The sequence below is a fragment of the Egretta garzetta genome, unplaced genomic scaffold (genome assembly GCF_000687185.1).
Source record: "Egretta garzetta isolate BGI_Z169 unplaced genomic scaffold, ASM68718v1 scaffold644, whole genome shotgun sequence".
Lineage (NCBI taxonomy): Eukaryota > Metazoa > Chordata > Aves > Pelecaniformes > Ardeidae > Egretta > Egretta garzetta.
Window position 1 is genome coordinate 151,325 of NW_009259452.1, and position 10,836 is coordinate 162,160.

The 10,836-nt window shown below is 49.4% G+C and overlaps 1 protein-coding gene across 1 annotated transcript in view; it reads right to left on the minus strand.

Annotated features, from left to right (window-relative positions):
• GAS7 (growth arrest specific 7) overlaps window positions 1-10,836 on the minus strand; it is a 65,941-nt gene that overhangs the window by 36,046 nt on the left and 19,059 nt on the right. Inside the window, exons 3-4 of the mRNA XM_009637162.2 lie at window positions 3,042-3,113; window positions 1,684-1,769 (exon numbers count right to left, since the gene is read on the minus strand). Coding sequence (XP_009635457.1) covers window positions 1,684-1,769; window positions 3,042-3,113 — 158 coding nt within the window. The remainder of the gene's footprint in view (window positions 1-1,683; window positions 1,770-3,041; window positions 3,114-10,836) is intronic.

The window sequence follows — 10,836 nt, forward strand, 5'->3', positions numbered from 1 at the left end:
AGGACTTTAGTTTGGAAAAACCTGTCATAAAGGAGCAATGGAAAGAAAGCATCACAGAGGCTGGAGTGAATGAGGGAAGCCACAAAAGGGATTTTTGTCAGTCTGATGGTTGAGTCAGCTGAGCAAACCAGGGCATGGCCATGGACTCCCCATGTACCTCAGATGTGAATTTGACCTAAAAGATGCTATAAACTTGAGTCACTCGGCACCGTAAAACCCAGCAGTGGCAACTGCTGTTACAAGGGAAGTTCTGGGGGAGTCAGTTAAGCCGACTCGTGTACCAAGCCAACTGCAAAACCATCAGATGCCTCGAGAAAGGAGAGCTGTTGCACAGGGTTTAACACAGCTTTTCTTAAAGGAAGTCACAGCCTGCGAGTTTACTTGAGTTCTCTGAGGGACTTGCAGCAGAGGTGTGGACAGGGGTGTCTGGTGATAACTACGCGGTTCCTAAAACGCTTCTGGCCAAGTTTAGGCGCCCACGTGCTCTGCCTCCAGCCTGTGCAGACAGCTCAGAGAAGCAGCAGCGTGGGACAGCTCAATGCAAGATGTGGGACGTGGATGTGGAAGGCACAGGGAGTCCAAAGCGCTGGATGGTATCAGGGGAGATGCCATGAATCCGCTGGTGGGCAAGCAAGCCCAGAAATGCTGACGTAGCAGAAGCAGCACATACGAGGCCAAGGCTGAAGGCAACTACCCAGGGGGCAGTGGGTGAGAAAGTGGGCTGAGGCAAAGAGAGGCAGTTAGCAGGCAACACAAAATTTAGACCAAGAGATAGGGAACATCAGAGGGACACTCAGAGGAACAGGCAGCCCAGGGCAGCATGGTAGCAGTGCGCAGACCAAACCTGCACTTCTCTGGGAGCATTTAAGGGGTTGCACTGCAGAAGAACCTACTGGGTAATACAAAAATGGAACAGAGAACTCAGGTCCGGTACCACCGGGGGAAAAATGCCAGCAGGTGGGGAAGCAGCACCCAATGGGAGTGCAACCCATCTGCTATTCAGCATTGCTGCCTGGGCAGGGCATGGAGAATTTTGTGGGAGGAGCTGGAAGGGGCCTTGTGCTGCATCTGCAGACCTGTGGGGAGGACTCTCCCGGGGACGAGAAGTGGTGCAAGGAAAAGTGCAGGGATAGTTATTGAAAATTTGGACAAACAGGCAGGGGAGAATGGCTGTCCATGAGTCAGCATCTTGAACATAGTCCCGAGGTGACAAGATGGGTGAGGCGCACGGGCTGTGAAAGGCACAAAGGAGGCCCTGCGAAAGGACACACGGGAATGGATGAAGTAATTGAGAAAAAAGCTTTGGACAAATTCTTTGTGAATGCTGTCTTTGGGAGGGAAGGCTGGAGCTGCAAGAAAATACAATGGGATACTGACACGGGCTGCTGTGCAAGTGTGGAGAGGACTGTGCTGGAGACGGGCCCCAGGCTCCAGGCTGGGGCAGCAGGAAAATCGGTAGGGTTGAAATGGCCTGGTGGGCTTTTCAGAAAAGAGCGACAGGACAAAATAATCCGAAGTATCTTGGCATTTTGTACTGATTTACCAGCTGGACACAAGGGCTCGCTATTCTAGATGCAACAGATCTATCTGATCTAAAAGAAGACACCTCATGATCTCCTGCTCTGGGCAGATTCCCGAACTAATGAAGTGCAGACCCATTTGTTCTTGGATACCAGAGCTTACCTGGGGGTCCCCGCTGGCTTTTCGGAGGCTCATATGGCCAGAGTCGAGCTGGTGTAGCGGGGTCCCAGAGATGTGGTAGCCATTCACTGTAAGAACAGATGGAGAGTTAGCAGGCTTGCTGCTGGTAGTGAATGAAAAACTGCACATTTTAAAAACTAACTGCATAATTGAATACACAGAGATAAATCATGGTGCCTTTTTTGAGTCACCGGTGTTCACTGCCTCCAGTCTAAGAAACTATGGATGCTTTTCCCCACCCCTGCAGGCTGGCAATGTGCTGTGTTGGCTCCAGAAAGACCCCAGGACCGGACGCTACTGAAGCTCAGCCCGTGGGCCCACTCCATCAGGGTCCCGCAGCAGGCTTTCATCAGGAGTTACGGCAAGAGTTACTGAGCTGGAAAGAGCCAAGAGAAAAGAGCCCCCCAAACTCCAAACATTTCCCATAGCGCTGTTGGTAAAATGATGTGTTTGAAGAAGTAGGGTATGTAAAAAGCATTGGTTTAATGGCAATGGACTTCTCATGTCATGAAAGCGAGCCTTGTGAGATGTTTATGGTTCATGTATGCAGCTGTAGGGTGCTTTATTTCTGGAATATACTGAGCAAAGAATAATGCTCAAAGTAGTGTTAAAACAAGATTCACAACTATGTCACAAATCCTTTGGGCACAACAAAATGTGCAATCTTCAAGCATGCTTCCCACCCAGCTCTGCCAATAGAGGGGCATCAGTTTGAAAAAATTCCACGAAAAACACCCTCTAGACTGCATTATTTACAGTCAGCCAGCAGCAGTGGCCTTTGCATTTAACACTTTTTATTCTAGAGGAATTTTTGCTTTGCTTTGTCTTTCTGCAGCACCTGAAGCTTTTCAGCTTTGCAGTTGATTCTCCGTTACTTGATTCCCTGCAACTCCAAGTCAGGACAGCGATGAAGCGGTCAACCTTGTAGCTACCATTTGCTAAAAGGCTTCGTTGTGCACATCTGCTCTGTGTGGAAGAGCTGCAGCCAGCCCACAGTCCTCTGCTGTGGGGCTGGGAGAGACAGCCTGCCCTTCCCTCCCAAGAGCCGGCTGCCCCACTGGCTCACTGGGCCACTTTCTGCCGCCGTGCTCCAAGGGAGAAGCTGTCCCAGCTCTGAGCAGGCTCTGCAGCCAGCCAGCTAAAAGATGCATCAGCAGGGGAACAGCAGGCAAGAGGGTGCACATATGGGGAGGGAAAGCCCCACCACGTTTACTCTGCTACACTCATGAGACTGTACACATTAAATACACATCCCATGTAATCGCAGCATTTTGCTTTGCTGCGTGGTGGAGAAACGGATTCACCCACGGCAGTGGTCAAGGCGCAGCACCCAACAGTACCTGCAGAACTCTTCTGTGACACAGGGCTCTTGGGCGTCCCGGGCACGCTGCTGGGCCGCTCCCAGGTCGTTTCTGTCGAAGGGAAATGTCAAGGTAAGGGTGACGGAGGCCTTGCACATGCACACCCATTATGTCTATTGCACACGTACAAATGGGTCTGACCCCCAGCATTCTCCAAACTGGGACCTCGCCCTGGGAGGAAGGCTCCTGCACCTCCCTGCGCTCCCCATCTCCCCCCATCTCTTTCTGCTGTCGCTCGGCAGCCAGCTGAGATGACGGAAACAGGACAGACTGGGAACTGCGTTGCTGCATCACCTCAGGGCTGTGTTCAGGATGGCAGGGGTACAGCTGCACGCACAGATCGCCACCTGTAAGCTGCTGCCACTGCCTTTGCAGGCAGCATTTCCAGCTGCAGTTAAATCAAGCCCAGTGTGGGTCCCACCTGCAGCCCCACTGCGGACAGGGGCTGCGGCACGCCCCATTGTGACCCCTGCGCTGGGCACAGGGACCAAGCAGTGGCAGCACCTTTGCCCCCACTCTCCACATAAGAGGCAGCTGTGAATGACTCAGAGATATGGATTTAATGACATATACACAGACCATAGCAATTTTTTCCCTCAAAAAAAACTATTTCCCTGGCAAATTTCCTTTCTTCCACTCAGTTCCTTTAGCAGCTGATATATGCACATGTATGCCACACCAGTTTTGATACTCAAAAGACTTGCTGCCTTCCCCTCTTGGTGTCCTCTGTAGTTTAACCATTCTGCTCATTTTCCTCAGCAAATGCAAAATTATTTTTGACCACATGCTAAATACAGAAGATCTAATTGCACAACTCTGTAAAAGTTGCTAACAGTGGACAGGGGAGTTGGAACAGCAACATCTGCAGAAGTCCAGCTAGAAAGCCCACACCACCACTCCTTTTGAGTAAACATAGTGGTACCAAACCAAATAAATAACATGGACTGCCTGCCCATATCAAGTCAGAAAATGGGCAAGCTAGTGTAACCAAGCCAAAGGACTACTTTGGCCACTTTGTTTGGAACTGTTGTTCCCAGAATCCCAACCATCAGCCATGGAAGCCTGCCGAAGCCTGAAATCTGGCATCTCTCTCAGCGTTCTGGATGGGCACAGTGGGGTGGCAACAGGGCAGGAGAGGCTGAGCGAGGCCTGGGCGTAACAGCATAGGGGCTGGCGGGCAGCGCTTCCATGGGGGCACTGACAGCCCCTGACCCTGGGTGACCACTTCCATGAGCAGCAAGCAGGATGCGAACATGCATAAACCAGAGCATAGAAGGCCTGTTGGGTACAGAAGGAAGTCCTGGTTTATCCATCCTTGCATATGCATCCATGCACTTGTGTACACCTACAGCTGTCCTCAAGGGCTGCGTTAGGTTCCATATTTCAGGGGAGGACTCCAGATTACAGAAGCCCAATGGGGAAGGTGCCACCCCCACCTGTGATGCCCAAGTTCTGGAGGCTCAGGCCCTGCTTCCCTCCCCCCTCTCCCCTTCTCCCCAAGCCACAGCATGCTTGTGCTTGCAAAATAAAATGCTTTGAGCTTTTTCTCCTTGCAAGTGCAAAACCTGGTGGACTAGAAGCTTTGATGGATCACAGGGAAATATTTAAATTTTACTCAGCTTTTTGTGAATTGGTTAGTAAGTTAATAAATTCCACGCTAGGTCAATGAGGAAGAATTGGAATGTGTTTTAGCTAAACATATTGAAAATAAAATGCTAAGAGTTGTCTTTTAGAGTCAGCTTGTCTTGGCTTAAAACACACGAGTGCATAGTTAAATAAAGACCAATTCTTATTTACATTTATCGATTGTAATAGAAAGGTAAACAATAGAATACACTACTTGGGTTTCTCATAGGCTTTTCTTTCTAATGTAAATTGTTGATTAATGAATAATGTGGGTCGGCTTGAGGACAAGTGTTTTAAAGAATGGCTTTGGAGATCTGAGTGGAGGCGTTGTGACGGCCAAGCGCAATCCGTGTGCTAACATGTCTGTGTCAGCACTGACAGTTGCCGTCACGTTTGGCTTGGGTTTTTTTATGCAAGCGTATCTCTCGATGGTATTTTTGCATTTTTGAGACTGTACAGAGGAATGCCTAATGCATATATTTGAAATGTAATTAATGGGTTAAAATTACCAGCTGCTTCTTGTGTCTCTGCTTTGCCCGCTAGCTGCTGTGGAGCTGGTGTGGAACCTAACTCTTCCATGTGCCGTAGGGAAGGCCCAGATACATAAAACCGAGGGCAGAAATGTTATGGAAGAGCAGTGCCCAGTGGTGAGCCTCTCTGTGAGCACAATCCAAACACTCTGTGTCTTGACAAATTTTCTAAAATAAAGTGATTGTGGAGTTATACTCACTGGGGAAAAAAAAAGCAAAAAATGCTATAAAAATGCATAAAATAGAAATGTCATCTTTTATTGGATATGAAATGAGGAGAACAAGAATGTTTTTAACCCCATTTATTTTGAGTGCTAGGAAAAAAACCCAAACCACTTCTGCATCCAGAGTAAGAGAGGGACCATTCCGGCAGCCCAAGCAGGGACAGGAACCAACCTCGACTGGGGCTGCTCTGCTCTAATGCCATCTGCTGGAAGCAACTAAATTTACCGAGATAATACCCTAACATCGCAGTTTCTCTGCAGCTTAGTCATGACCAGAAGTGAATGGGGTCGGTGTGAATTTTTCCACAACTAGAAAAAAACAGAACAGGCCTGGTGGGAGATAACGCCCGGTCTGACCCAACCAAGGGGGCATATCATCTTGGAGTACCAGCTGCAGCCCTTGATCCCAGTGCTTGGGAGATCCGATGACTATCGTAACCCCGTGGTACAACACTGACCACTGCTGTCAGGAACAGGTTCACTGTCAGACAAGATTTTATATCCCACCCTGTTTTCCAGAGACAAGCTAAAACCTCTCGCTCTCTGAGAGTGTAATTTAGCACAGGCAGACCAACACCCACAAGTTCCATCCTCCCTTATCCACCACACGTTAATTATTCTATTTGGCCAGCGCAGGAAGGAGCGATCGGTCCTTTCCTTGTCACCCACGGGACTGCAAAGGGGCTCTGTGATCAGAAGGGCGTCCCGCAGCCCTGGGGGATGCCTGGACATCAGCCACCAAACAGCGAGGCAGACAGACAGATACTTGTTCAAACTGAAATGATGCAGTGAGAGGAAAACCAGCTACAAGACCCAAGCAATACGTGCCAACAGAACCCGAGAGGGCTTTCACAGATGTGGTTAAACATTTCCTCCCAAAGGAAAGCGGAAACCTGTGGTGTTTGGGGGAAGAAAGTTCACTTTGCATCTGTTTGGCAGAACGAGAAATGGCAAGGAGTGTCAGGCCCTCGGAGAGCCGCACACTCTGGGACCTCACCTGGGCCAAGAAATGGCTTCTGAGCAGGGCCTGGGGCAGGTGGGCCTGTGATCAAAGGGCAGCAGCTGAGAAGGAATTCTGTGTCCCCTCCCCATGAATCCAGTAGCTCTCCCAGGTCAAAGCAGCTGCTTTTTACAACATCGGCCAAACCTCAGGGCTTTAAGGCCATTATCATGCCTCCCGAGGGTGCTCATCTTGCTTTCAGGAAAGGATTTAGTACCTCTGCATAGTGTCACCTGTAGTGCTACTTTAGGAGCTGAATGCTCCATAGTTTCACTGGTCAGACTATGAGAACAGGACAGAACAAGCCAGGACCTCCGGGTCTGCTTACCAGGCAGAAACTTCCCCTGTCTTAAGGATCTGTGGCAGCTACAATGTGCCACCCACCCGCTGGTGCTATCCCATGTCTTTCTAAGCAGGTTTGGATTTTGGTTTGGTTTTAACAGTGATAAACCTGTAATGCTGAGCAGCTCCAAACCCAGCTTCTGCCTTGAGTAACGCAAGGCTGTGCAAGTCACTGACATGGATGAAGAATAGCAACATAGCAGGTCCCTCCTCGATCACACAAGAAGAAACCCTGCAAGATTCTCCCAAACTGTTCCTGAAAATGTGCAGAATTAGAAGTTATACTCACAGTAGGGTAGAACAGGCCCCACAGCCTTGCCTCATCTTTTTTGGACTCACTTTGCCCTTGGCCAATGGCATGTAGGAATCACCTGTACATGCAGTTTGCAAACCTCCTAGCCTTCCTCTGCTGCTCCCCTGCATCTCCATAGGCTTTCAGCAAGGTTTGCTGCCTGTCTTTGGCTCCCCAAAGCACACAGATTGGTTGGATCTGTGAGTCAAAGGTAGTGCAAACAGCCCAGCTTTGGGAGCAGGTTTCCTTCAACAGTGCAGTACTGCACACCCCAGTCCAAACCTCCAGGCTGCTGGAAGCCACCTCGCTCCCGCTAGCTTTGCTGGACACAACCCTCACCTCGCCAGCCGAAAACAAGGCTGCCAGTGCTCTTGCGCCTTATCTCCCGTTCCTTACTACGATCTTTCCCAATTTGTGATAAATCAGAGCGGGTTTCATGGCACTTCAGTTCTTGGTAGTGTATGTGGGAGAAAGCAGCCCGAAGGAAAGGCAGGGGGAGTGTGTGGGTTTGTGCATGTAAGGAGGGGGAACCACTTGCAATGCCCTGAGACTGGAGTAAATCATTCAAAACTTTAGAATCAGAAGGGGTGGGTGACTCAGAATACAACTCAAATGTTTTCCTCCTGTAGCACAAGGAGAGTCTGTTTCCATGGAAGGAGGAGGTCTCACCTCTGCGTCAGTTCACAGAACCGATTCCATGCCAGGAAGAACTGTCCTGGCTCTCCCCTCCTGGCCTCCTGCCGGACGGGCTCTCCTGATAAAGCACAGCAGCTCTTCCACCCTCGTGCCCCAATGTTTTGGTCCAGTGACCCCTGCAGTGCTGAACCCGACATGGGTCACCTACAGCAGCATCAGCTCAAAAAGGCCCAACCAACCAGCACATGCATGAGCCTCCGAACTGCAGCCTGGTCTGCCACATGGTGTCATCCCACTGTGCTGTCCTGGGGCCCTGAGCATGGCATCCAGCCTCACACCTAATGAGGAGAGACACCAAAGGCCAGCAGGAGTGGCAGACACGAATCTCTCTGCACCTGTGCGGAACACAAGATTCGGTCACCCAGGCACTGGAAGCAGAGCACCATGTAGTGCACAAACTAGTCCAGCAGGAGCTGCAGCGTCAGGGCTGAAATCCAGCTCCATCCCACAGGCCGTTCAATAAAAAAGAGACTGAGGCCACCACACAGCTTTTATCCTCCTTGGTCCTGAAGCATTGCCATGGCAGCAGGCACCATCCCAGAGTTCTTGAGAACTTCTGTCCATATGTTGAGGGTAGTCACTACCTCAACTGCTGACAATAGTCCTTACCCGATCTTCAAGATGAGCACTGGGACCTGCACCACGCCCCTCCTTTTGCAAACACCATGTGACAAAAGTGAGCCCTTCATTGCGGGCTTAGTAGCAATAATAAAGCTTTTTCCAGCACTTTTGGAGACACACTTTGTTTTTCTAGGTTTTAGGCCACTTTACCAGGGCAGGTTTCTATATCAATCTTTAGCTAGGGCATCCTGTATCAAAGGGAAACTGTCACTAAGAAGTTTTATCTGTACGAGAAAAACCACGTAATAAAAATGCTTGACATCTCTTGGGTGTCTCCACACATGACTTACTATTTCAGCTGCAGTTCATAAGTTTAGTTGGAGTAGGTGTTGACCGTAGCTGGTGAGATATGAAAGAAAAACCCCAGCCCACAGACTAAATCCTTCCAAGTTCCTTAACTGACTCAGAGAGATGGAAAAACATTAGGCAGAGGAAGTACTCGAGCAGGTCGTGGTTATATTCCTTCCATCCACTGACCTCTCGCTTGGGGCCTAGAAAGTACTTCAGATGAGGCAAGAACTGCCTGCAAGCAGTGATCATCCCTGCTGCTTTCCAGCATCACAGTACTGGTTGTCCTCAAGGAGAGAGCCCCACAACGCGCCTGGCTTTGCTGAGCCCCGGGCTGGCACACGCACCCTGGTTCGCAGGGGCACAACCTGGTGCACTGGGCAGGAGCTCCAGGACCGAGCCAAACCACTGCACCGTCTCTCTCAGAGAAATGGCATCCTTTCAGCTCATTTTCGCGTTGCTTTCTAGCCAAGCAAAGATAAAATAAGTCTCATTTATTCTCTGAAAATAAGAAATTCAAGGTTTGGTGAAGTTACAAAATGACCCACTGTTATGAACAGCCTCAGTGCCACCCGTAGCCAGGCTCATTCCAGGCTGTGCTTGGGCTGCCAGGATAGATCTCGTATGTGTTTCCTCTTGGGGAGCTGGCCACTCTCTGCATTCACCCACTTCCCTTCCCCACTCACAACAGCACCACTGGAAATGCAAATATCACTCTGTGATTGCAGGGTAGAAATTCTCCTACTTAGTCATTGTCATCCTCCAATTACCCAGTGAAACTCAGAGTCATTAAAATTGCTTTCGTATCCTTGATTAAGGTCCAGCTTACCGTGGTGCAGCAGGGAGGTTTCCTTTGCACCTGGTGCTTCTTAATTTAATCCTTTTTATGAGCTTACAGTGCTTAAAAATTATTTGTCTTAGGAAAGAATAGATGTGCTTGTGACATGGTCATGTTACAGTGCTCTCAGCTCTGGAATTGCATAGAAGCTATGAGACATAAATGTGGCAAATGATGTATTTTAGGACGGAGACCCTCAAAACATGCAGAAGTCCCCCTGAGTTTCCGTGGGCATTCTCTGGCCCAGTGAGCATCCTAACGACAAAGGTGTAGCATACAGGATGACCACAGCCATGGTTGCCAACTCTCATCTGCCCACATTGTTCATGACAATGGCCTGCGGACAGGGCACAAAGAGGACAAAGGCTGCTGGAGTTTCCAGCTGTGGATTCCAACAGGGCTCAGACGTGGGCACTTAACTGCTCCAACTGGGATGGTTCAGCACATACTGGTTTGGTGAAATGTACTTGCAAGACAAAGACAGCACCACGCTGGGTGGAATGAACCTGGCTGCTTGCTGGCCAAAGGATGTTCAAGGTCCCCAAGCACTGGGTTTGCAAGGGAAATGCATGTATTTATGGCACTGAGCTTTCAGCAACTGTTTGGGTGCTGTCTAGGAAAGCTCAGTCCCTTGTTTCTGCCCTTCCTGGGGTCAGTGGGCAGGCTTGCGGGTCGCAGTGGTTGCTGGATCAGAGACTTGCTTGGAGGCAGGAACTTCAGAAGAAGAAAGGTAAAGGGTAAATCAAGATAAGCAAGAAAGGGTACCCAGGAGGACAGAAACACAAAAGCTGTCTGGTGGTACCAGGAGAATACTAATACATATTTTTTCAGGCAGATGAAGAAAATTTTCCTAAAACACTGAAGTGCTGGACTTGAGATTCTGTTCAAGGAAACAGCCACTTGCAGCCACACATTTCAGGACTGCCTGGAAGTCCGTGGCCCAGAACTTGCTGCTGCAAGTGGCGTTTTACTAATAATGTTTGTGACGACGAGAATATACAGACCTTAATTAGGATCAAGATAACATGAAAGTGGAATTCCTGCTTTCCAGGAGACAGAAAGCTGTTTTGTAAATGGGAAGGACATAACACCACAGACGAGAAAAGCCTGGAAATAAGGACACACCGTGTAGGGCTGACCTCAGCTGAGAATGCAGGATGGCAGCAAGCCACACGCACGTTTGGGTCCTAAGTATATAAGTCATCTTTAATGCGACGGACGAGGTAGCCAGAGTGCTATTGTTTGACTAATGCAAGAGGAATTACAGCTGCAGCACATCAGAGGATTTCTTCAGCATAATCAAATATTTTCCTGCTG